Genomic DNA, 26066 nt, shown 5'->3' with positions numbered 1-26066 from the left:
CACCGCTCCCCTTTCAGCATCCTTCCATCTCTAGAACAATCCTCTGCTGCTACATGTTTGTCCTGACACCACATCACCTCCCTAAAAAAGGTACTGATCTGGAAAGCAGAAGACCAGAAAACATCTTTTTTTATGGTGATTATTGAATAAAAGTTTCTTAAAATTCTAGAGTGCTTTAGAGTTTTCAGAATTTCATGCACATGATTTCATGTCATCCCATAATAACGCTTCCCCCCCAACCCTTTTATTTCCCCTTCCCCCTTCCCTCTCACCACCGGTAATCACTAGTTTGCTCTCTATATCTGTGAATCTGCTTCTTCTTTTTAGTCACTAGTTTGTCATATTTTTTAGATTTTACATATAACTGATAACATACAGTATTTGTCTTTGTCTAACTTATTTAACTTAGCTTAATACCCTGTAAAGCCATCCATGTTACTGCAAATGGCAAGATTTCATCCTTTTTTTATGGCTGAGTAATATTCCATTGTGTGTGTATATGTGTGTGTGTGTATACACTACATCTTCATCCATTCATCTATTGATGGACCCTTAGGCTGCTTCCACATCTTGGCAATTGTAAATAGTGCTGTTATGAACACTGGGAGGCTCGTACCTTTGAGAGTCAATGTGTTTGTTCTTTTTGGTTATATCTGGGAGTGGAATTGCTGGGTCACATGGTAGTTCTACTTCTAGTTTTTTGAAAAACTTCCATATTGCTTCCCACAGTGGCCACACCAATTTATATACCCACCAACAGTGTATGAGGGTTCTCATTTCTGCACATTCTCACCAACATTTCTAACTTGTGTTCTTTTTTGATGATAACCATTCTGACAGATGTGAGGTTATATCTTATTGTGGTTTTGATTTTTTTTCCTGATGATTAGTATGTTAAGCATCTTTTCATATGCCTATTGGTCATCTGCATTTCCTCTTTGGAAAAATGCCTGTTCGGTTCTTCTGCCCATTTTTTAAATCATAGACACCATTATTTTTATCTTAGGCAAGTCACTTAGCCTCTCTGGTCTTGTTTCCTTCCCCTGTGAGATGAGAAATTTTCACTAAATCATCCCCAAGAACTTTTTCTCTGCTTAAGTTTCTATGACATAGAAAACTAATGGGGAATGGTCCCTACTCCCACCATTTCTCCTTGGCCATGTTTTATATACCCTCCTCTTTCCACAATTCTCATATGAGGATATGTCCATCAGAGACACTGTGGGGTAGCCATGGACTGCAGAGGTAATATAATCTCTGGTGGAACCCCAGATACTATGTTTCTCAAGCCATTCTATTCTACTGTTCATCACCCATCCATCCTTTTATGCGTACATATAGACTGAGTAAATGCCGGCGATGGAATGAAACACCAACACTGCAGAGTGGTTTAAATCTTTATATTTTTAAGACTTGCTTCTTACAGCGGCTTTATTTTATATCCCTTGCACAACAACCTACAGGGCAAGCTGCCAAGCACTATGATTCCGAGACTATACAGTGCGCAGGCGCAGGGCAAAATAACCTTTACCTTGACTTACTTACTGCAGCTAAGACTTTGTTTTGGGGAACTTCCTTATCAACTTAGAATCCGTTTTGTCCCAGGGTCTGTTCCTTTTGAGGAATCAGAGAAACATCCTTGTGTGCAAGAAATGTTCTTTTTCCACGGGAACAAACAGGATTCTTAGCTGAACATCTCGTTTGCAAGAATGTTCAGCCCTGGTTGAGAGTCTCGTTTGCAAGCACTTCTCAACCTTCCTTAAACCTAGTTCCCTACACTGGGCAGAACATCTCGTTTGCAAGAATGTTCAGCCCTGGTTGAGAGTCTCGTTTGCAAGCACTTCTCAACCTTCTTTATACCTTGTTCCCTACAAGTAAAGCCAAGTCACAGGTACTGTTAAGTGTCTGCAGGGCAGAGTCACAGCCCTGACTCTTGTTCTGCCTTGAGCCTGAAGTGCAGTGCTGACCACCCCTACCCTGACCCACCCACCTTCACTCCCTGACCCCACCTGTGGCTGTAGAAAATCTAGTCACCCTTCAAGAATCTTCCCAAGGATCCATACTAAATCAATCAGTTATGAAGTCAAATCCTGCCTCGGCCACTGTCTAGCCAGGACTTCAGGTAATTTTTGCAAATCTTGCTAATCTTTATTTTCCTAATCTGTAAATTGGGCAGAAAAATACATATCTTTCAGTTTTGATGTAAGATTGACATAAGGAAATGTGTACAGAACATTTCAGTTCAGTTCAGTTGCTCAGTCATGTCCGACTCTTTGTGACCCATGAATCACAGCACGCCAGGCTTCCCTGTCCATCACCAGCTCCGGAGTTCACTCAAACTCACATCCATTGAGTCAGTGATGCCATCCAGCCATCTCATCCTCTGTCGTCCCCTTCTCCTCCTGCCCCCAATCCCTCCCAGCATCAGAGTCTTTTCCAATGAGTCAACTCTTCGCATGAGGTGGCCAAAGTACTGGAGTTTCAGCTTTAGCATCATTCCTTCCAAAGAAATCCCAGGGCTGATCTCCTTCAGAATGGACTGGTTGGATCTCCTTGCAGTCCAAGGGACTCTCAAGAGTCTTCTCCTACACCACAGTTCAAAAGCATCAATTCTTCTGCGCTCAGCTTTCTTCACAGTCCAACTCTCATATCCATACATGACCACTGGGAAAACCATAGCCTTGACTGGACGGACCTTTGTTGGCAAAGTAATGTCTTTGCTTTTCAACATGCTATCTAGGTTGGTCATAACTTTTCTTCCAAGAAGTAAGGGTCTTTTAATTTCATGGCTGCAGTCACCATCTGCAGTAATTTTGGAGCCCCCCAAAATAAAGTCTGACACTGTTTCCCCATCTATTTCCCATGAAGTGATAAAACATTTAGCAGAATGCAAAACAGAGCAAATGCTGGATTGTGTCTCTTTTTAATTAAAAACAGCCATTTCTGGTCTCCAGAGCTTGCCTTCTCAGAGACTGCAGTTGGTGAAGGTGTCACTTAATTACTCTGGGAAATTCTCCATTCTGCAATAAAACCCACTCTTCTAGAGACTTCCTCTAGATTATCCTTCATTTAAAGTCATTCATCTAGCAAACACTTACGGGGCACTTACTATTTGCCAGGAACTGTGCTAGATGCCAGAGGTACAAAGATTAAAGAATATCTACGCTCTCAAGAAATTTTTTAAGTTTATTGGGAAACCACCTTCCTCTAGAAGCCTTCCTGCCCTACCTTAGGCTGTCTTTGGCTCAGATGGTAAAGAATCTGCTTGCCAATGCAGGAGACTTAGGTTTGATCCCTGGGTTGGGAAGATCCCCTGCAGAAGGAAATGGCAACCCACTCCAGTATTCTTGACTAGAAAATCCCATGGACAGAGGAGCCTGGAGGGCTACAGTCCAAGGCATTTCCAAAGAGTGAGACACAACTTGGCCACTACACAACAACAATAAATGCCTTTTTATATCAAATCCTAGCTATTCCCAGTTCTAAGTAGGCTACATTCATTCATTCATTCATTTAATCCTCACAACAATCTTAGGAGGTAAGTAGTCATTCAGTTCAGTTCAGTCGCTCAGTTGTGTCCGACTCTTTGTGACCCCATGAATCGCAGCACGCCAGGCCTCCCTGTCCATCACCATCTCCCAGAGTTCACTCAGACTCACGTCCATCGAGTCCGTGATGCCATCCAGCCATCTCATCCTCAGTCATCCCCTTCTCCTCCTGCGCTCAATCCCTGCCAGCATCACAGTCTTTTCCAAAGTAGTCATTAATCCCAATCAACAAATAAGGAAATTGAGGCAGGGACTGATTAAACAGCTTGTTTCAGGTCTGGTAAACTTCTAAGCACGGGGAGCAAGGATCAGAAAACACATCGTCTGGCTCCAGTTTTATCATTTATTTATATAGGCATTTTAACTCCACCTTTTATTACCTGCTTCCTGGATTTGTGGCACATATAAATTTTCTTATTGAAACACTTTCTTTTCTTTTTGTAATGGAAGTTGAGTTAATTTACATGCCTGTGTGCTAAGTCACTTCAGTCATCTCTGACTCTTTATGACCCTATGGACTGTAGCCCACCAGGCTCCTTTGACTATGGGATTCTCCAAGCAAGAATACTGGAGAGGGCTGCATGCCCTCCTCCAGGGGATCTCTCCCAACCGAGGGATTAAACCTGAGTTTCCTGCCTCCTCAGGCAGGTTCTTTGCCACTAGTGCCACCTGGGAAGCAACACTGTATTAACTACTGCTATCGAGCAAAGTGGCTCCAGCTTTCAGTTCAGTTCAGTCACTCAGTCCTGTCCACTCTTTGCGACCCCATGTACTGCAGCACACCAGGTCTCCCTGTCCATCACCAACTCCTGGAGTTTACTCAAACTCATGTCCATTGAGTTGATGATGCCATCCAACCATCTCATCCTCTGTCATCCCCTTCTTCTCCTGCCTTCAATCTTTCCCAACATCTGGGTCTTTTCCAATGAGGCGGTTCTTTGAATCAGGTGGCCAAAGTTTTGGAATTTAAACTTCAGCATCAGTCCTTCCAATGAATATTCAGGACTGATTTCCTTCAGGATGGACTGGTTGGATCTCTTTGCAGTCCAAGGGACTCTCAAGAGTCTTCTCCAACACCACAGTTTAAAAGCATCAATTCTTCGGCGCTCAGCTTTCTTTATAGTCCAGCTCTCACATCGATGCATGACTACTGGAAAAACTATAGCTTTGACTAGAAGGGCCTTTGTTGGCTAAGGCAGTCCAAGGGGCTCTCAAGAGTCTTCTCTAACACCACAATTCAAAAGCATCAATTCTTCCAGCTTTAAACATTTCCTTTATCTCTCTCCTCCACTGGAATTGGAGATTGTGCCAAATTCAAAGGAGTAACTCCTGTGCTCAGCACGATCTCCGACACCATAGGGAATCATTTATTTCTCAAATTTTCATTTGGAAGGAAGAAAGAAGAAGAAAAAGAAGAAAAAAAAGGTGCACATCAGTAAATAATTCCACGACGGTCCAACACTGACGAAAAAGCATCAGCACTGGGCAAGTGCCTGAGATGTAAATTAACTCCCTGCGCGCTGAGAACTTTCAGTTATTAGTGTGGTTAGTGTCAAGAACTCCGAGGGACACAAGCGAGCTGTCCCAGCAGCCTGGCCTCCCGCCCCGACCCCTCCGTCTGGACCTCCCGCGCAGCGTCTTCCTCTCGCGGTGCTGTCCTCTCCGCGGACTCCGCCCTCCGGGATTTCCTGGGCTCTCCCTCGTCCCGCCCGGCTGAGGGCCGCGTGCGGCTTGCGGGGAGTGCTCAGGCAGAGGCAGAGGCAGAGGCGGCGGCGGCGGGGACGCGCCTGCGCACTGGGAGCGGCGGCGCACTGCGCATGCGGGAAGATGGCGGGACTGGCGTCCTGAGTTGCGCGGGTCACGGTGCTCTTTAGCCCGCCCGCGTCCCACGTCCCGGGGTCGCGTCTGGTCCGCCAGCCGGTCTAGTTAGGCGGCGCCTCTGAGCCGGCCAGGGGCCCGGTTCGTGCTTGACGACGCCCCCTTCTCCCCTCCCGCCCCCCCAGCCCCCGGGACCCGGCGTGGTGTGTTGGGGGGTGCGTCGTCCGAGCGGAGCGGGAGAAGGCGGGAGAGCTCTCGGGGGTGCGAGGCGAGGAGCGACTGGCCGGTCAGCATGAGTCAGCAGCGACCGGCGCGGAAGCTGCCCAGCCTGCTCGTGGACCCAGCGGAGGAGGCGGTGCGCCGTCGCTGCCGCGACCCCATCAACGTGGAGGGCCTGCTGGTAAGCCCCCCCGGGGTTGGGGGCGGGGAACGGCGTGCGCGTGAGGGGTCCTCGGGCTCTAGGGTGGCCCCGGGGCTGCTCCCTCGGGCTCCCGGGTTCTCGCGCTGCTTGTCACGTCCTCTGAACCAGAGCCGTCGTCGTCCGCTGAAACCCTTTGCCTTATCCTTTCCATGTGCTCCAAAACAACGTTGTCAGCCTCCTCGAATTTTCCTTCGGGCCACAGAGCAGTGTTGGAGAAAATTGCACAGCTTTGCCTGACGCTGGCGTGCTCTTCCATCTTTATCTCAGTGGATCTCTGCAGCCTCCTCTGCCCGTCTCCTACTCAGCTGCAGCCGCTTTAAACCCTGTCCACACCTCACACGTCCCACCCCACAGCTCCCCATCTTTCCTTCCGGCCACAAAGCAGTGTTGGAGAAAATTGCACCGCTTTGCCTGACACTGGCATGCTCGCCCATCTTTATCTCAGTGGGTCTGCAAGCTCTCTTTTCGTGTTCTCTGCAGCCTCCTCTCCCTTGCTCCTACTTAGCTGCAGCCGCTTAAAACCGTGTCCACACATCCCACCCCACAGCTCCCCCCATTCAGCACGTCTTCCATCCTGTTTGACAGCGAAAACGCAAGGGAGATTAAGACTCTCTGTGAAACGTTCAATTCTTCTGTTGCTCTGGACTGCATGCAGTGTATTCTTGATTATCAGCACTTTTCCATGGAAGGAACCCATCAGTCCCCATTTCTCCCTGCATTCTCGACCTCTCTGCTGCTTTCTTCCCATTACTAGTAAATAAACATTTCCTGAAGTCAGATTATCCAGACACAAGGAGGACTCAGTGCTCCAAAATAGTTGATGAGCGCCATCTCATTTAATTCCGCACAGCAGTCCTAAGGGATTATTCTTGTTTGACAGTTGTCAAGATAGACTTGGAGGTGTTAAATGGTTTTTCTGTGGTTAGTAAGTAGAAAAGCCTGGGTTGAACCTCCCAGTGTCTGACTCCAGATGGTAAATTCTCAACTACTTAAAGTGAAATGAAAAGTTGCTCATGCGACCCCATGGACCATACAGACCACAAAATTCTCCAGGTCAGGATACTGGAGTGGGTAGCTGATCCCTTCTCCAGGGGATCTTCCCAAACCAGGGGTTGAACCCAGGTCTCCCGCATTGTGGGTGGATTCTTTACCAGCTGAGCCACAAAGGAAGCCCAAGAATACTGGAGTGAGTATCCTATCCCTTCTCCATTGGATCTTCCCGACCCAACAATGTTCTAAATCCCATTTCCCTCTTGAGAGATCCCTCCTTTAATCCCTTATGCCTTTCTGCCTACTATATCACTTCCCCTTCACAGCCAAACTCTTTGAAAAAGTTGTCTGCACTCTGAGTCTTCTTGCTCACATCTCATTACCACCTTGACCTGCTGCTGGGGGACCTCAGCCCTAAGCACAACTCTACGACTGTCCTAAACAAGGTCGTCAGCAACCTTGTCAGGTCCAGCGGATGTGGTTTTAACACGATGGGCCACTCACTCTGTTGGAAACTCACCATTGTGTCCCCTTGGACATACTCTCAGCACTCCACCTGCCTCTCTGGCCTCTCGTGTTCTCTTTTGTAAACTCTGCCTTTTCCCATCCCTTCCATGTTGGTCTTACTCGGCTCTTCAGCCTTCTCCACAGTTGCTTCATGTGGGGTGTCATTCAGCACTCTTGCGACTTCTGTTACTGTTTGTACTGGTGGTCTTTTTCTTTTCAGTTCAGCTCAGTCGTGTCTGACTCTCTGCCACACGTGGACTGCAGCACACCAGGCTTCTCTGTCCATCACCAACTCCCGGAGCTTGCTCAAACTCATGTCCATCAAGTCAGTGATGCCATCCAACCATCTCATCCTCTGTTGTCCCCTTCACCTCCTGCCTTCAATCTTTCCCAGCATCAGCATCTTTTCCACTGAGTCCATTCTTTGCATCAGATGGCCAAAGGATTGGCAGCTTCAGCTTCATCTTCAGCCCTTCCTATGAATATTCAGAACTGATATTCTTTAGGATTGACTGGTTGGATATCTTTGCAGTCCAAGGGACTCTCAAGAGTCTTCTCCAGCACCAGAGTTCAAATGCATCAATTCTTCGGTGCTCAGCTTTTTTTATGGTCCAATTCTCACATCCATACCTGACTACTGGAAAAACCATACCTTTGACTAGACTGGCCTTGGTCAGGAAAGTAATGTCTCTGCTTTTTAATATGCTGTCTAGGTTTATCATAGACTTTCTCCTCATTATTTTAGAATTTGATAAAAGCTATGAACTCTTACTATAGAAAAAACTTTATTTTGCATTTAATGTCAGAAGATACACGTATCCCTTGGAGTTTCAGAGAGTCTTATCCACTCTGGTCAGGCTTCTCTGATGGCTCAGTGGTGAAGAATCTGCCTGCTAGTGCAGGAGACACAGATTCATTCCCCTGGGTCGGGAAGATCCCCTGGAGACGGAAATGACAACCTACTCCAGTATTCTTGCCTGGGAAATCCCATGAGCAGAGGAGCCTGGTGGGCTACATCCATGGGGTCACAAAAGTGGAACACAACTTAGCCACTAAACAATAACAATCTGCTCTGGTAGTTTTGGTTACCATGTCATGACTCCCAAATCTGTAAATTGGGCTCAGAGCTTTCCAATTGTCTACTATACAACTCTACCTAGATTTCAAACTCAACACCTGAAGTGGAATTCATGTCTTGCTTAAGCAACAACTCTCGATCTCATATTGCAACAAATGGTACCACACCCTCCATATTGCCTTAGCTGGTATCCTACGTATAATCTTTACCTTTTCCAAATGGACCCCCTCCATCCTGTCTAATAGAAATTAGTCACCTGTACTTGCCACTTCTAGCTGTCATTTGCCTTTTAGATTGCTATCTTCTCAACTAGTTTTTCTGCTTCTCATCTTGCCCCTGATTTTCCTATATAATCTCTACATAGTAACTAACCATAATGGTCTTTTTAAAGTGTATTTATGATCACGTCATTTGGCTTAAAGAATCTATCATGGTTCCCAGCTGCTCTCATCATAGAGGAGAAACTTCTTAATGTCATCAGACTCCTGAGTTTATCTTTGCTGAACTGCTTATGGTTACTGAATTTTCCATATGTCTGTATTCTTCTGGACGTCTGTATATCTGCACTTCCACCTTTAAAAATTTTTTTCTTTAGAGCACACTTTCCCTTTTTACCTCCCATGGTTCCCATTATAGGTCATTTGTGGGCAGCCTTGCTGACCCGGGCTTCCCTGGTGGCTCAGAGGTTAAAGCATCTGCTTGCAATGCGGGAGACCTGGGTTCGATCCTTGGGTCTGGAAGATCCCCTGGAGAAGGAAACGGCAACCCACTCCAGTATTCTTGCCTGGAGAATCCCATGGACGGAGGAGCCTGGTGGGCTACAGTCCATGGGGTCACAAAGGGTCGTACACGACTGAGCAACTTCACTTTGACTTGCTGGCCCAGCCTCTGGGCTGTGCTGGGCCCTCCTGTGAGCCTCCTACATACTCCTTCCTCAGCATGGGGGCACTTCACGCCCTGGGCAGCAGCTCTGGCCTTTCATTGGTACGTCCCCAGCATATCTGGGGCTTCTTGCAAAACCAGAAAAGCTATTTTGGTAAATAGCTGTTAAGTGAATGAAGTAGGTACTCTCTAAATGTTTGAATGCATGAATGTTTATTTTTCTGGCTTTGAAATGGTGATTTCAACACCTCTCTCAGCATTTTTGAGAAAAATTGGATAATGACTAGAAGTATTTAGTAGACTATGTATTATTAAATGCTATGCAAAAAAATAGTTATGTGTTCAGCTGAGAATTTGATGTTCCCCCCGAGATAAATGGCTTGAAAACTGGAATTTTACGAAGGCACAACATGATTAGAGATAGAATTTAGTCTACACGTTGAAAAATAAGGAAAACTTGCACGTGTGACTAGAGAGCAGACCCCTGGAAAAAGGTGTGTGTCTGCAGAGCTCTTAAAGGGATATGACTTCCCCCAAACAGGCTGTTTCGGACAAGCAAGCATCTCTGTATAGAGACATTTTTAACCAATTTATAAGCAGTGTTTAAGATTTTAGCCCCTAAAACTCACCTTTTATTTCTTTCTCCTTTGAGATCTCAAATTGCAAAGTGTAGGTTTTGAGATTTGAAACTTGGAGCATCAGTGAAATGACTTGGAATGTGCTGACCGGCCCACCAGGAGCTGCTGGTTCCTAGAGAGCTGTGTGCGCCTAGAGCAGCCTCGGTGGTTTCAGGATGGAGACAGACTAGTAGACCCAAACAAGTGGGAGGGGCAGTTTGAGTATTTGACAGCCTCGGTGGTTTCAGGTGGAGGCTCTGCCAAGATGGAAGCAGACTATAGACCCGAACAAGTGAGAAGAGCATTTTGAGTGTTTGAACCACAAGCTTTTTTAGGAAGCCCAGTCTTGAGGTTTGGCTGTTACCAGGCTCTCCTTTAGGTTCCCCTGCTGGCTCAGCAGTAAGGAATCCTCCTGCCAATGCAGGAGACGCGGGTTGGATCCCTGGGTCGGGAAGATCTCCTGGAGGAGGAAATGGCAACCCACTCCAGTATGCTTGCCTGGGAAATCCCATGGACAGAGACGCGCAGGCTACAGTTTGGGGGGTCACAGAGAGTGAGACGCTGCTGAGCAGAGCAGGCTGTCCATGGGTAGGTCCTCAGGGAAATGCCTGAGCATGGCCTCTCAGGCAGACTTCCATGAAGGAACAGAAATGTTGACAGTGCCCCCCGGGGTGGGTTGTCTGCACTAGAAGCAGCAGCATCTAGTGCCATAGAAGTCTGAGGATGTTCCTCTGAGGACTGCCGTCCCTGAGACACCGAGAAGGTAAGAGATGTGTCCTGTGCAGGAGCCGCTTTGAAAAGGTTCCCATTGGCTGAATCTGGGATAATTTGAACCTCAAAATACCAGATTTTATGCTCAGAATAAGGTAGGAATTCAGGCTCCTTCAGTGTAGCTCATTAAGTATAGCCTCAAATATAGTTCCTCCAGATCTTTAGGCCTGTGAGACAAGGAAAAGCTCCTCACCTGTCTGTCGAATGTGGTTCACTAGAGTTAGCATAGCTGGAAAGGCTCACCAGGATTGTCAGACTGTCTCCCCAGGTGATAAATTTGTATTAGAAAACAGAACATGAGGCCTCCTAGTCTCAGTGATCCTTACAGATGGGGTATCCAAGAGGGCGTCTTTTCCCAGTGTCCCTATGTCTGTAAATACACAGTGTTGTTTACCAGTTAACGTCATCTGTGACAAGATCCTATTTCACTCTTCCATTCATAAGTTTAACAAATGTTTACCACGTGCCTGCATGTGCCAAGAACTGTTCTGGTTCAAACAGGACAACAATAATAATAGTCTCTTATGCTTTCTTGGGATTTTTTCCAGTTTACAGAATTGGTCATTTGATCTTCACAATAGCTGGAAAGTGGGCTCTAATAGAGGTCTGTCCTTACACTGTGTTACAGATGAGAGAAGTCTCCCAGTACCTGAGAAGTCCTGGTGGTCCTGAGCCCCATCTTAAGCCAAGAACTGTTGAGTGTAAATGAGATGAATGTGTCATTGCTGTGACACATCAGAAATCTCCTGAATTGTAGGTCTGTGGGATTTACACGATCTTTACTTGGGAGGTCTGCCCCTGAGAGGCCATGATGCTATCGTGAGTCCTCCAGAATAAAGAGAGAGGGTTTCTTTGTTCGGTTGGGGGGGTGGGGACCAAAACGAATGGATGATGTTTTCCCCACAGATCTCAATATAGCCAATATGTGGTTTATAGCAAAGAATGTGGGGGAAAGAAAGTTGTACGTTCTCTTGTTACTAATTGAGGTACTGCCATCTCCGAGCCAAGCCATGAATAGCAGCCTTCTAGATAAGGAGACCAGAGGGAGGGGCCTGGATCAGGGAAGGTGCCCGAGGGGCACATGCGGAGAGCAGATAGGGAAGGTAGTCCAGGTGGGGGTCTGGGCCCTGCTGCTCTGAACCGAGAACAGGAGTCTCATCTGCAGCACGACCCCGAGGGCTGCTGCTCTGTTAATCCGGTCCATGTGCATTCTCAGGGTTGATTGTGACACCATAGTGATTGAAGTGGTGCAGCAACTTAGGGTGTTTGTTGATGGGTGTTTCAGGTCCCTGTGATGAGGATGGATTTTTTTTCTTTTAAGAATCTTGCATCAATAGTTCAACTCTTGTTTCATAGTCTTTTAGCAGAAGGGTTGAATGTAAAAACAGCAGTGACAGTTGGTCACCCTGGTCTGAAGGTTGGCTTCAATAGGACTGCCCTTCAACGTGTCCCTGGTGGCTCAGAGGGTAAATAGTCTGCCTGCAATGTGGGAGACCCAGGTTCGATCCCTGGGTGGGGACGATCCCCTGGAGAAGGAAATGGCAACCCACTGCAGTATTCTTACCTGGAGAATCCCATGGACAGAGGAGCCTGGTGGGCTACAGTCCATGGGGTTGCAAAGAGTTGGACACGACTGAGGAACTTCACTTTGTTTCAGTGTGTCCCTGTTGTCAGCACTGCGCTGAGAGCCAGCCAGGCAGAGTCCCTGATGGACTCCCCCCACTCTGGTTTTGCACCCAGCAGATATACCTGCAGGTGTTCAAGTTCCGACAACTGAATTAATTTTACAGTGGAATTCTGCTTCAGAGGAGTTATTCCATATCAAGTTAGCTTGCTGACAGATGCCATCATTTTGTCATGAATGGTAAGGGAACCATTGTGCCAAGGCTTGTATAGTAACACCAGCAAGGAGAGAGCTACTTAGCTGCTCACCTCGCCTTCAGGCTTCCCCATTCCTCAGTCTTTTTGCTGTATTGCCACCGTGCTTGGATCTCTGAACCATGAGCCCAAGGATGTCATGTCTTGCTCAGAAATCTGTGGCGTTTCTGCGCTGGTTACAACCTAAAGGCCAAACTCCAGGGCATGACTTTCATAGTCCTCCATGTCAAGCATGGTGCTGGCAGGCCCTTCCAACCTCAGTGACAAGTCGATTTCACACTAGCCAGTCAGGCTGCCTTGCGAAAGGGACCAGGTGGTTTGTATTTCCATACCTTTAGTCACATCACTTCCTGCACCAAGAATTATTTATCCTCTCTCCCCAACCTCCCACAAGTTCCGCAAAATCTGGCTTGTCTTCCAAGGCTTGGCTGGGGGTCCCTCCTGAGAATTCCTGGCTACACCCAGAGTTCTGGTGACTATTCTCTTAGAGCTGCTCATGAAATCCTCTTCCCCCAGTTTTGCTGGGCCCCCATTGAGGGCAGTTTTTTCACTTAAACGGAAGCTAAACCCGCCCACAGCCTGTCTGGAGACACATGACATCGTTACACTTTGTTTTAAGCGAAATGCTAATATGGGTTTTTCTTTATTAGCCTCATGGTTAGAATTTATATGTTTTGCAAAAAACAATTTTAAAATGTACTGCAAACGTTACAAGTTTATGTAAGCTTTCATAGCCTTCAGGTAGCTAGTAAAATGATGAGCATTGGCAGTGGAGCCCCTGTTATACTAATTTCGTGGTTGCCTCAGGGATTTACAAGAAGTGTTTTATTAATCTAACACCGAAGTTTCCAGTTACATTACATGCATTATTTTCCATGATTAGAAATGCTGTTTTTATATTAATTATCGTGGGACTGCATGGCTGCTTGTGAAAATGAAAGTTTGTGAGCTCATTTCTCTGGAGCCACTTAACAATGAGTTAGCAAAGGGTGAGCATTTGTTAGTTTGGGTGTAGATCTCTCCCGTACCTTCCAGAGTCAGAGACAGAGTCCTGATCACCTCTGAATTCCCCTTTATCCCCAGTACCTGATGCAGTCAATAAATTAATGTCCATGTAGTAATAAATGCCAGTATTCGTGCTCCTCTACTGGCACCACCCTTCCTTTCTCTCCCTACCCCATCTCTCTAACTCCTGCTTCCATAGCTGTGGGCTTCCCTTGTGGCTCAGCTGGTAAAGAATCCGCCTGCAATGAGGGGGACCTGGGTTTGATCCCTGGGTTGGGAACATCCCCTGGAGAAGGGAAAGGCTACTCACTCCAGCATTCTGGCCTGGAGAATTCCATGGACTGTATAGTCCATGGAGTCACAAAGAGTCGGACACAACTGAGCGACTTTCACTTCTACTTTCCATACCTGTGGAGGCCTGTGCAGTTTCAGAAATGCAAGTGTGTAAACACTGTCAGATGTGATGACAGCATAAATGTAGTTTAGGAGAAGGACTGGTTTCCTCACACCATAATTATTTCCCAGGGTGAAAAAAAAGACAAACCTTTGTGTTATCCAGTAAAATGTTGTTCATTTGCCTTTTTTTTTTTTTTGCTATTCATTTGCTTGTATTTAAATTACTAAGTTAAATTTCTGTATCTTCTCTTTTCCAGCCATCAAAAATAAGGATTAATTTAGAAGATAATGTACAATATGTGTCCATGAGAAGTAAGTTGATTCCTGAATAGGTTTTAGGTTGTGCTGTTTTATGATTTCAGTGATTTATTTTAAAGGTACCTGAGTTGATGAGTAACTTAAATAAAATGTACTGTTTGTAGACTGAAATGTCAAGCTTGGAATTTCGGCAAAAACTCCTGAGGCTGTAGGCTGTCAGTGCACACAAAACTGCACAAATGCCAGTTTATTCCTCATTACTTAGGAAATGTCTTTTTTTTTCTAAATGGTCCATGTTTAGGGATATTTCCCAGAGATCTGAGAGCAGTTATTGTCATCAGTGGAATTGAAGGAGGTTTGGCCACAAATGTGAGGACAGTCTTTGCCCTCCTGGTTTCCTGTGGGTTCCTTGTGCTCTTTCCATCTACTCCTGTCCTAATCTCAGGGGATAGACGGTGCCTAGACACCCAGTATGAATCTTAACGTCAGCTTTCATTTCTCCTCGGCACCCCCCACAGTCCCACCAATAATCTGGCCCCCAGTTTTCCTCTGGAAGCGTTTCCTTTGTCTGCCCCATGCCATGACTTAGACTCATGTCTCACGTATATTGAGCTCATGCAGTGCCTGGCCTGTATTCAGCTCTTTGCTTGGATTATCCCAGCAACCGTTCAAAGTAAAGGTATGGATTATTATTCCTATTCAATAGACGAGTAAACGGAGGCCCAGAGGGATTAAGTAACTTGTCCAGTCAGGATTCATCCCCTTGCTCAGATTTGAGCGTGCAGTCTTATCCCTGGGTCAGGTTCTGCTTCCTGCGCAGCCCACTCTGGTCATCTCTGCCAGGCTTTCCCTGCTGCCCATGGGGTCTCTCTAACCCAGAAACACAATGGTGATTTCACTTAGCCAAACAGACGGGTTGGTTGAATCTGCAGATAGGGTTCAAATTCTATAAATTATACACCGGTTAACTCTTGCCTTGGTCAAGAGTCAGATGTAAATGTTTTTAAAGTCAGAATTTCTCATTTGTAAACTTGCATGGTTTTATAGAATGGTGACTATCTTCTACTTTAAAAAAAAAAATTTAATTCTTACCTAATCCTGTTCAATCTTTAAGTGTAGAAGTAGTCTCCACATAGAAGACATTTAAGTTATAAAATATGTCCTTTTGTTTCTTGGAGTAACCACCAGTGGTCTTTAAGTTGAATATAGAGGTTCTGGAGAAGAGCATTTCTGATTAAAGGTAGGATGACTGTTTCCTTTGAAGGATTCTGTGGTGTGCTATGAAGTAGGCAAAAAAGTGTAATCACATATTCCACACCAGGAGGACAGCTAATTATTCATAGAATTTATTTCCTCTGCACACTAAACCTTAAGAACTATTATTTTAGTATCAAACTGGGAAAGAGGGAAAGAATGATAATATTCAGTTTTGGCAAGGGTAAGAGAGGAGGCCCTTCTAAACTTTGTAAAACTGATAGAACCCACATCCTGAATAGCAGGTTTGGCAGTATTTAAAAATACGTTTTTACTTAACAATTCCACATCTTGAAACCTATCTAAAGGAAACAAAGACGCATACAAAAATTTAGCTTCTAGGGGATTCGTTGAAGTATTGTGCAAAATAGTAAAATTAGAAATAATTTGAATTTCCAGCATTGAGCCGAGTTGAGCAAATATCCGTGCAGTTAAACATGCAGCCATAAAGAATAAAGTTGAAATAAATTTGTTGACATATCAGAATGTTCATAATACTGAATTAAAAAACAATATGTTAAAAAGTGGTATGTTTCTATTCTCGTTTTTTAAGACTGTGTATATTTACATATTTACGTGAGCATGTGAAAGTGTGTGCATAGTGTCGGGGTATCTAGAAAACCATAGTAATGAATAAATGAGGGGATTAAAGAGGTTTTTCCCTATTCATTTGCTTATCTGTTAATATAGGGTACTGAATATTTTAAAAAATAGTCACGCCACTTTCCCTCAAGGTATGTTCTAACCATGCTAATTAGAAGACTGATTTGAGTCCTTTCCAGATTTCATCAGGTTGGTTTAGGCTATAACATGTATAGGGACATGTTAAACATTTTTTTTAAAGCTAAATCTCTAACTTTGCTTCATAAAGAATTTCTTGACTTGAGGACCAAATGAGAAATTTGATTCTAAACATCATTTCTAATCCTATTCCTGAGAGTGGTATGGATACAAATGCAGGCTCACCATTTATGTCTGGTATGATGCCGTTCAGATTGACATACTCCGTGGAAACTGGTTGCATATTTCAAATACTCCTTTAAGTCTAAAGCCTTTGTTTGCCTGGATTAGGCTAGTAAGTTTTCATCCACTTTGAGAAGTCGATTTTGTAAAAATTAGCTATGATTTGGTCAGTGGGTAGAATATCTGTAGGTGTCTGTAGTTTTTGATCAAGAAGGAATAAATGGTCTTTTTAATGAATTGAGAAAGAAATGCTATTTAAAATTTTACGAATTGTGTTTGTTTTGTTTCCCAGAAGCACTAAAAGTGAAGAGACCTCGTTTTGATGTATCACTGGTTTATTTAACTCGAAAATTTATGGATCTTGTCAGATCTGCTCCTGGGGGCATTCTTGACTTAAACAAGGTTGCAACGAAACTGGGAGTGCGAAAACGAAGAGTGTACGACATCACCAACGTCTTGGATGGAATCGACCTGGTTGAAAAGAAGTCTAAGAACCATATTAGATGGATGTGAGTTGTTTTCAAACTTTTCATGGGGTTTTTTTTTTTTTTTCCTCCTCAATAAGTGACAATACTGTGCTTAAACTAGATATTATCAGTGTTGTTGTTTTTTTTTTCTACTTGGTGCCAATTAAAGGCCATATAATATCACCCCAATATTATGGAAAAGCTGAGTGGAGTCATGATTAGTTGTTTTTTTTTTTAATTTTTTATTTAGTTATTTTAGCTGCTCTGGGTCTTCATCACTGCACGTGGGCTTTCTCTAGTTGGGACGAGCAGGGGCTACTCTTTGCTGTGGTGCTCGGGCTTCTCTTGTTCTGGAGCACCAGCTCTACGGCACGTGGGCTTAAGCTGCCCCGTGGCATGTGGGACGTTCCCAGACCAGAGATCGAACCTGTGGCCCCTGCACTGCAACGCGGACTCTTAGCCACTGGACCACCAGGGAAGTCCCATGATTAGTTTTAGGAATTTCACTTTTCAAGATAAGTGGGCATCTGATTGTGTAGGAATTTAAAAAAAATAAAAATTTCCTCAGTTCCATTGATCATTGATACCAGGAGATAAATCAGTTAAGGCGGTAAAACAGTGGTTCTTGTACTGGAGTGTGAACACAGAGAGGCCTCCTCCCAAGGAGCTTTAATTCAGTTCTGGGAGAAGGCAGATACCCGCCTTCTTAACAGCAACCCCCAGTGGTTATGGTGCAGGTCAGGCTTGGAAACACAATCCCCTGAATATTAAAAAAAAAAAAAAAAATTCAGGAGGCTGCCTATCTCAGAGTCAATTGGTAAAGACTTAGCATATGATTAGGAAGGATTTCAGGGAAAGAAGACCTTATGGTATAAATGTAGATATTATGTATAGATAAGTGTGGGGGACACACACACACACGCAAAGGAAGGGAGCTGTTATACTTAACAACACACAAGTATTTTGAATCAGTAAGAAACAGTTCCAGCATATAAGTACCTAGATACCTTGCAGGCAAAAGAAAATCTACCAGCAAAGATCATTAAATGATTCTCAGTAGTTAACTTTGCTATTAGAGGAAAGGGGTTCAAAAAGGAGGTTATTTTTTTTAGTAGTACAGAAATGCAAACTGAATTCTAATTTGAACATGTTTGCTGAATAATAACTAACATTCTAGGGGCTAATGTTGGATTGTGTTCTAAATCATTAATTAGAACCAGATTTGAGAACTAGCAAGCAAAAGGTAAAGTTGTAACAGCCTCTCCCCTCTTAATTTTCTATAAAGATCGAAGAAAAGAATGAGTATCAGTAGCTGCTCAAGTCACATCATATTGGGGCAGACTGTAATAAAGAAAATAAATCTTTAAAAAATATCATATTCAGGTAGAACCAGATTAAATATGCACTGTAGGGAAAAATTAAGACTCAGAATTTTAGCAGATGAACTGTCGTTTGGCCAGTATGTGCTATTTTTCATGTGTAAAAACTGAAGGGTTAAAAGACTACCTTGTCAAAAGGGCTTCTCCCGTGGCTCGGTAGGTAGAGAATCCACCTGCAATGCAGAAGACACAGGAGACGCTGATTCGATCTGTGAGTCAGGAAGATCCCCTGGAAGAGGAGATAGCACTCCAGTATCTTTGCCTAGAAAATCTCACGGACAGAGGAGCCTGGCAGGCTTCAGTCCGAAGGGTCGCAAAAGAGTCAGACATGACTGAGCACAAACACGGATGGACAGGAACTTGTCAAAAGTTACACTGTGGAAAGTAGAGCTGGGCTGAAACTGGCTGCTGCTAACTCAGTTCACTGCTCATTGAACTTTAGTAAGCTTTCCATAGAACTTCTGATTTCCAGAGGGTCACGATGCTGGTTTTGTTTTTAAAGTTTCTGTGTCAGAGAATAGAAATAGTGACAAAAACCAAAGAGAAGTAATGGTTGTCTAGAATAACAGAAGAACAGGAGTGGAGTTTGTTACCTGTTGTCTGTTCTTGAGGGAGACACCAGGTGTAAACTTCTGGAGCATTCCAGTAACCTAACTTGTATTAATTTGTAATCTCCCAGATGTTGTTGATAGTGATCTTTTTCTTTTAAAGAGGATCTGATCTTAGCAATTTTGGAGCAGTGCCCCAACAGAAGAAGCTGCAGGAGGAGCTATCTGACTTATCAGCAATGGAAGATGCCCTGGATGAGTTAATCAAGGATTGTGCTCAGCAGTTGTTTGAGTTAACAGATGACAAAGAAAATGAAAGATATCCTTTAATCTGTACCCTAAAAAATAATCTCCCAAAGCAATTACCTTAAATAGTAGGCTCAGCTTGGAAATTTAATTAATATATTTAAGATACAAATCCAGAGCTTTAGAAGTGAATGAACTGCTATAGAAATGATACTGAAACTGCCTTTCCAGTCCACCAAGCCTGACGCAGTTGGATGGTCATGCTCTTCAGTTTAGTGTCTCTGGGACCAAAGGGGGAGATTGTCTTTAATTCTGATCTCCCCTCTAGTCTCCTAGACAGTTTTGCTGCCGTGTTCCCCATGCAGCACCTTTCTGAGGTGGCACCGATACTGAGCTAGTCCACGTTTCAAATTTACTGAGGTTCTACACCAGTCAAAAACTCCTGTTTCCACAATATAGTTACTGGAAGGAAAGTAAATACTGTCACTGGACTCAGTCAAAAAGGTCTGTGGAGTTAAAAAAAAAAATGCTGGGGAAACCCTTTAAATCAGGTAAATGGTAAAATTTCAAGCAATACAATAAAATGAGAAAAATTCAGGTAGCAAGATGGAAAATAGTTTGGGATGAGAGCACTCCCATGAGTACGTGATAGTCCTGAAAAACTGGTTCTAAGTTGTTTCTACTACTAACAAACAGATTCTTTCTCCCTTACATTTTAGGAGATTCTCATCAAAACACTTTTTTTCCCCTAGAGGTTCTCATAAGATGTAGCAATGATAGGGAAAAGTACAGGGAGATTTGAATACCTTCGTGTGGTGTCTTTGTTTTAAACACCCAGACTTTATTACTATTTTTTCTCCAGAAAGTGTCATCACTATCACAGTAGGATAAAAGAAATTCTTCTGAGTTATATTGTAAAACACTTCATAAAATCCTAAGGATCGTTGATGAAATAGTAAGAATTACATATGAAATAATTTTTTAATCTCCACCCTCTGTTTAGAGACCCTTAACTGATTTTTACACTAGCATATGTGACATATCAAGACATTCACAGCATCCAAGCCTTCCATGAACAGATTGTAATTGCAGTTAAAGCGCCGGCAGAAACCAGATTGGATGTTCCAGCTCCCAAAGAGGTAGGTAGCCCTGCTTTTGTGTGTGTGTGCATGCGCGCACCTACGTGCATGCATGTTTGTGTGTGTGTGCTTGTGCTTAGTTGCTCAAGTCACGTCTGACTCTTTGCCACCTATGGACTTTAGCCCGCCAAGCTCTTCTGTACGTGGGGATTCTCCAAGCAAGAATTCTCCACCCCACCCCACCCCCCACTCCCGTTCCTAAGAAGGTTTAAAGGGAAACGGGCTTCCCTGGTGGCTCAGCAGTAAAGAATCCACCTACAGTGCAGGAGATGTGGGTTCAGTACGTGTGTTGGGAGGATCCCCTGGAGAAGAAAATGGCAACCCACTCCAGTGTTCTTGCTGGAAAGTCCCATGGACGGAGGAGCCTGGTGGACTGCAGTCCATGGGTCACAAAGAATTGGACACAACTGTGTGACTAAACAACAACAAAGGCAGGCAAGCCAGCTGTGTCGGCTGTGCGTTGTTGCAGTCCCAGTAACTTAATAACTAGTGTGCATGTTAGCTGCATCCCTGATCCACAGCTCAAGGCTCTTCACCCATTTTAATGTGTTTAATGTGTTTTGAGTAACAGAAACTCAGTAGTCATGATTATTGTCCTCTTACAGATGAGAAATCTAAAGCACAGAACGATAAACTTTCTTACCATCATACAGTAAGTGAGAGAAACAGAATTCAAACCCAGACAGTTTGGTTTCAGAGTCTGTTCTTAGCCATCATACTATCATGGGCTCTTAGAGGAATCACCAAGAATTGGCCTCAGTGTTAAGATCCAGTGTCAAACAGGGCTCTGGGGAGTTAGCTCACTAGCCAAACTCATAAAAGACTCACAGAGAAAGGAGGACACTAAGTTAAACATTTAAAATGAAAAGTAAAATTAACGTGTGTGGAAATACTGTCCACTGCTTACAGGAAAGTTTGTGTTGAAAGATACTTGTTGAAGACGCGTGTTCAGGGTGGAATCAGAACCAAGGAGTGAGACCATTCTCAGGACAGATGGAGTGCTGATGGCCTGATAGACTGAAGTCGTGCTGAAGTACTGAAGTCGTGTCGTCTTCTTTGCAATAGGGGACTTAACCTCCCTCAGTGAAGCAGCTCCTACCCACCTTCCCTTTTATCCCCAGAAGACCACAGTGCACGTGAGACCCTAGCTGTTAACTGGACAGTGTATGACAGACAGTTAAGGAGCACCTTTTGTTTATTCCAGTCACACTCAAATTGTGACTTCGAAGTGATACTTCCTAGTGAGTGCTTCCTGTGGTTCAGTCTAAGCAAGTACATGATATTCTCAAGTATATGACAGCAAAGAAACTACCTGGATGAGAATTTCCAAGTGTCCCTTGAAACTTTAACAGTTCTAATAAGTGAAAAAATGTAATTCATGAATGTTCTCGTTCATCTTAATGCTTTCTGTGTCTTTTGCTAGGATTCTATCACAGTACATATCAGGAGCACCAAAGGACCCATTGATGTCTATTTATGTGAAGTGGAGCAGGGTTCCCACTCAAGTAATAAAACTTCAGACAGTGTAGGGACCTCTTCATCCAAAAGTAAGCCTTTGGAGCACCCTCAACCTGAGAAAGGTAAACAGGCCGATTTTGTTATTAGGAAAATTTAAGATTCTAACGATTTTTAAAATGTATATAGTTTTACAAATGAATGTTGTGAATATGAAAATTAATAATATAAAATGAATATTATGGCCTTAGAGGTATTTTTACTCTTCCTAGCTACAAAAACATGAGTTAAAAATTATACTATAGTTGCTTACTGTTTCTAACAACCCTGTTGTTATATCCATGTAATTTTAATATCCGTGAAAAGTTAGAATTGTTGGTTTTGGAGTGTGGTCTCTGTAGAGCAGGCTGTCTGATCCTCTGACCCAGGCAGGCCCTCAGGCTCATGCTTGAGTCCTGGTTTATTATTCTTGTGAGACTGGAAACATTAGCCTTATGCCACTCACGTAAGAATATGGTTCTTGACTGAGGTCTTCCTATTTTATCTCGAAAGTTCTCTTAGCTGCCTGCCTTTGAGACCATCATTTAGGAAGATTTCTCCCATGTTTGTTATCTTTCAGAAGAAAATCCTCCACAGCAAAGTGAAGAAGTGCTTGAAGTGAGCAACTGATGGTGTTTGAGGGTCCATGCATTGAGTCTCTTGGACTCCTATGTGGACAAAGATCCTCAGAGCAATAAATCATCCCTGCCATTTTCTCATTCTTGGTAGCCACAAGAAGGCCAGGAGTGCCTCCAAGCACTTTGCTTCTTAGATTTCTGGATAATGGCGGTTTCTGCATTTGAAAGCAGCTCTTTTTATAATTATTCACTGCTTTTTTGCCAGTGAAGCGGTCATCTTGCCTACTGAAATTACTGAATCACACAACTGTGAAACAGACAGGCAGGCGGGGTGGACAGCTCCTCGTGGACGCTGCCCTTTGCCGCACAGATCATGTGTCGTCGTCACAAAAGAAGTTGCCTTACACGGGGTCATGTCTGCGTGGACGGGTGTGCGCACGCACCTGATGTGACGTCTTTGTACATATTTGTATAATGTCTAGATCACTTGTGAAGTACGTCTGAGTGAGACTGTTCACCCTTGTACAGCCAAAATAATGTAAATAGCGAAAGAAACAGACATATTCTCTTAATTTCTGTGGTCTGTCTATAACTTATTAGAATCTTCTGAATGAGCGTTAGAGGAGAGTTTTTTCCCTAACTTCTACGTGTAGAAGTACCATAAATGTGTGTGTGCAGTTAAAAGTTTGTGGATTTAATGCAAGTATTTCAGTATGGTTTCCCAGTGCTAAAGTTGGACTTCAGGCTCTCTACAGAGTCGTTGTGTCCCAGCAGACTGGTGACATGCGCCGCGCTTTGGAGACAGGTATAGAAATGCCATCAGCTCATGACTGAATTCCATGCAAGGCATGAATTAATTCAGTTATGGTGACAGTTGAAAACTATTTTAACCTTTCTTGCAAGATTTTGTAAGACGTTTCTATACGCAGCCTTGCTTCTCAACCAGAGGGGTTTATTTACAATGAGTGAGTGGTCCCCTGCCCTCTATCCAGCTCTAGTCCTACGTTCCCGAGCACCTCGCTCTTTCTACCTCATCGGGTAAGTCCTTACCACTCTGTGCCTCAGTTGACTCAGTAGTTTACCATTAGACTGTGAGCTCCTTGAGGGACTTTGTCTTAATCATTGTTAAGCCCAGCGCCTTGCACCACTCCTGGCAGTTGAAAAGCACTCAATAAATGTTTGAACAAATAAGTGGGTGAGTGAGTGAGTGAGTGAGTGAGTGAATGAATGATAGAATTAGACTGATAATACTTGGCTCATACCATACAAGATTCTTATATCATTCAGATTCATATTTTAAACTTTTCTTGCCTTCAAAGAAATGAAGCAACGTGTGATTAGGACCATGTAGAAAAAAAGAGCTTAGGAATAAAAAATCAACATGCTGGAAAATCATGCCTAGTATTTAGGATTCACACACTTCCAAGCTCCAGTGGCTTTTGCAGTCCTGTCCCTCAGCTGAACACCAGCCTCTTCCCTCCTCACAGTTCTACCAGCTGCCTCTGCAGGCCTTGGCCACGAGGCAGAAGTAGTGTGTATAGGTCAAGTGCTCTGCAGAGGATTCCAGGCTCTGCATTGTAGATTTGGCAGCTGTCAGTTACGTGTGATGGCTAAACATGAGAGTGGATGAGGCCACCTAAGGAGAGGGTTCCAGGAGGAAAATAGGAAAGGCCCGTTAGCATTTATTTTAAGGGGAGGTACCCACTCCAGTTTCTTGCCTGGAGATTTCCATGGGGTCACTGAATCAGACTCAACTGAGCAACTTAACACTTTCACCAAAGAAAAAGCCTTTCCCAAGAGAGAGAAAAAGGAGGAGGGAAAAAATGGCTAAAAAAGGTGATGCCCCCAAAACCCACAAAGGAAGCATGGCCACAGGTGATAGCATTTTTCTAAGCAGCAGTTCCTTACTTGTGAAATGTGACAAAGTGTTCTACTTTGCAAATCATTCTGAGAGTAAAGTGAGATCATGTAAACGAAAGCCCTCTAAATTATAGGCATGTTACATAAACGAATCTTTTTTGTCACTCCAACTTCTGGTGTTTTGTCTCTTCTTTTTACAACTGTTAAACATCGTTAAACCTGGCCTCCAGGCTCTTCCTCCCCACTCTGTCCTGAACAGCACTGCCCATCTCTGTGTGCAGGCATACCTCATTTTACTATGCTTTGCGATACTGTGATTTTTAAAAACTGAAGGTTTGGCCTCCCTGTGTCCAGCAAGTCCATGAGCACTTTTCCTAAAAGTGTTTGCTCATTTCATGTCTGTGTCACATTGTAATTCTTGCAGTATGTCAATTTTTTTCATATTGTTAACATTTGTTATAAAAAAAAGTTTGATAGATGAGTTACTTCTTATTGATGAAACTATGATTTCTTGAGTTGGGATCTAATCTGGGTGAAGATGCTGTGAAAATTGAAGAGACAACAACGGATTGAGAATATTGTATAAACTTAGTTGATAAAGCAGCAGCAGGGTTTGAGAAGCTCGACGGCAATTTTGAAAGACACTTTACTGTGGGTAAAACGTTAGCAAATACTATTGCCTGCTACAGAGAAGTCATTATGAAAGCCAGAGTCAACTTCATTGTTCTCTGATTTTAGGAAATTGCACAACCTTTGTCCACCATTGTAAAGCCATGTCTCCAATCAGCATTATTAATAATGATAGAGCCACTGCAACCTCCATCTCTCAGACCCCCATGTCTATCAGTTAATTCTGAGCATGGAACAGGAGGGGGGAGGTTACTTCTTGGGAAAAGAACCCGTAACAGACTCTGCATTGGGGAACCCATGTTAGGATTAAATTCAGCTGCAGGTAGCAGGAAACAGCCCCCCAAATTATAGTGGCATAAAAGATGCAGTTTATCTGTCACTTCAGATGGTCAGGGCTGGTGTGGCCTCCACAGGGACAAGGACCAGGGCTCCTTCCAGGTAGTTCCTTCAGGCATGGCTTCCAATCCCAAGGTCTCTTCAGAACCCAGAAGAGGCCCGGACATGTGTCTGTATACTAGCCAGCAAGCAGGACGAAAAGAGAGAAGGGTACACCTCTCCTTGAGGACACTTCCTACACCTCACATCACATTACACCCGACAGCCCCTTAGATTTAGAAATGGAATCTTCATTGGCAGAGTGGCAGCCCCATGTCCAGCTAACACGGAGTTCTATTGCTGTTGAGGAAAGAAGAACAGATACACGCTGCGGTTAGACATGACTATCTGATTCTCCCATCTGGGCAGGAAGACAGCCTCCTAGTAAGACCACATGAGAAGTTCTAGCCAGTTAGTTACGAGGAGGCGGTGATGTGGTGAAAAGACCACACATCTTTCTGCAGTAGCTCTTCCTGCCCCAGCAACCGAGAAAGCCGTATGTTGTAGGTGATGCAGCTCTAAGACCCAGGGGTCCCCGTCAGCCTGGATCCTGGAGACTGCGTGGAATTGCCCTGACAGTCTGCGTGCAGCATGAAATACGTCAAATCATTTTAATTTGTTTGGAGCTATTAATAATTTATTACTGTGACATAATCAAGCCTATCCTAACTAGTATGCTTTGGGACAACTAGTGGTCTCTGCTGTGGGGTTCCCCTGGTGGCTCAGTGGGTAAAGAATCTGCCTGCAATGCAGGAGATGAGGGTTCGGTCCCTGGGTCAGGAAGATTCCCCTGGAGGAGGAAATGACCACCCACTCCAGTATTCTTGCCTGGAGAATCCCATGGACTGAGGAGCCTAGAGGGCTGAGCATACATACAGCAGTCTCTGCTACAAGTCAGTGAGTGAAAGACTCAGAACAGCCTCACACGAAACCCGTGTTGTAGCTTTGGCACACCCCCAATTGC

The 26066-nt window shown here is 44.1% G+C and overlaps 1 protein-coding gene across 1 annotated transcript; it reads left to right on the top strand.

The window, feature by feature from the left end:
• The first annotated feature begins 5392 nt into the window (after positions 1–5392).
• E2F6 (E2F transcription factor 6) lies at positions 5393–24186 on the top strand. The gene is made up of 7 exons (XM_068974495.1): positions 5393–5766; positions 14169–14223; positions 16679–16895; positions 18944–19099; positions 20051–20165; positions 21589–21745; positions 22240–24186. Exons 1-7 carry the CDS (start codon positions 5659–5661, stop codon positions 22287–22289), a joined length of 858 nt encoding a protein of 285 aa, XP_068830596.1. The 5' UTR covers positions 5393–5658; the 3' UTR covers positions 22290–24186.
• Positions 24187–26066: the final 1880 nt, after the last annotated feature.

Source organism: Capricornis sumatraensis, chromosome 1, assembly GCF_032405125.1.
Source record: "Capricornis sumatraensis isolate serow.1 chromosome 1, serow.2, whole genome shotgun sequence".
Classification (NCBI taxonomy): Eukaryota; Metazoa; Chordata; class Mammalia; order Artiodactyla; family Bovidae; genus Capricornis; species Capricornis sumatraensis.
Note: the sequence above shows the minus strand (reverse complement) of the source record. Positions and strands in the feature narration are given on the sequence as shown.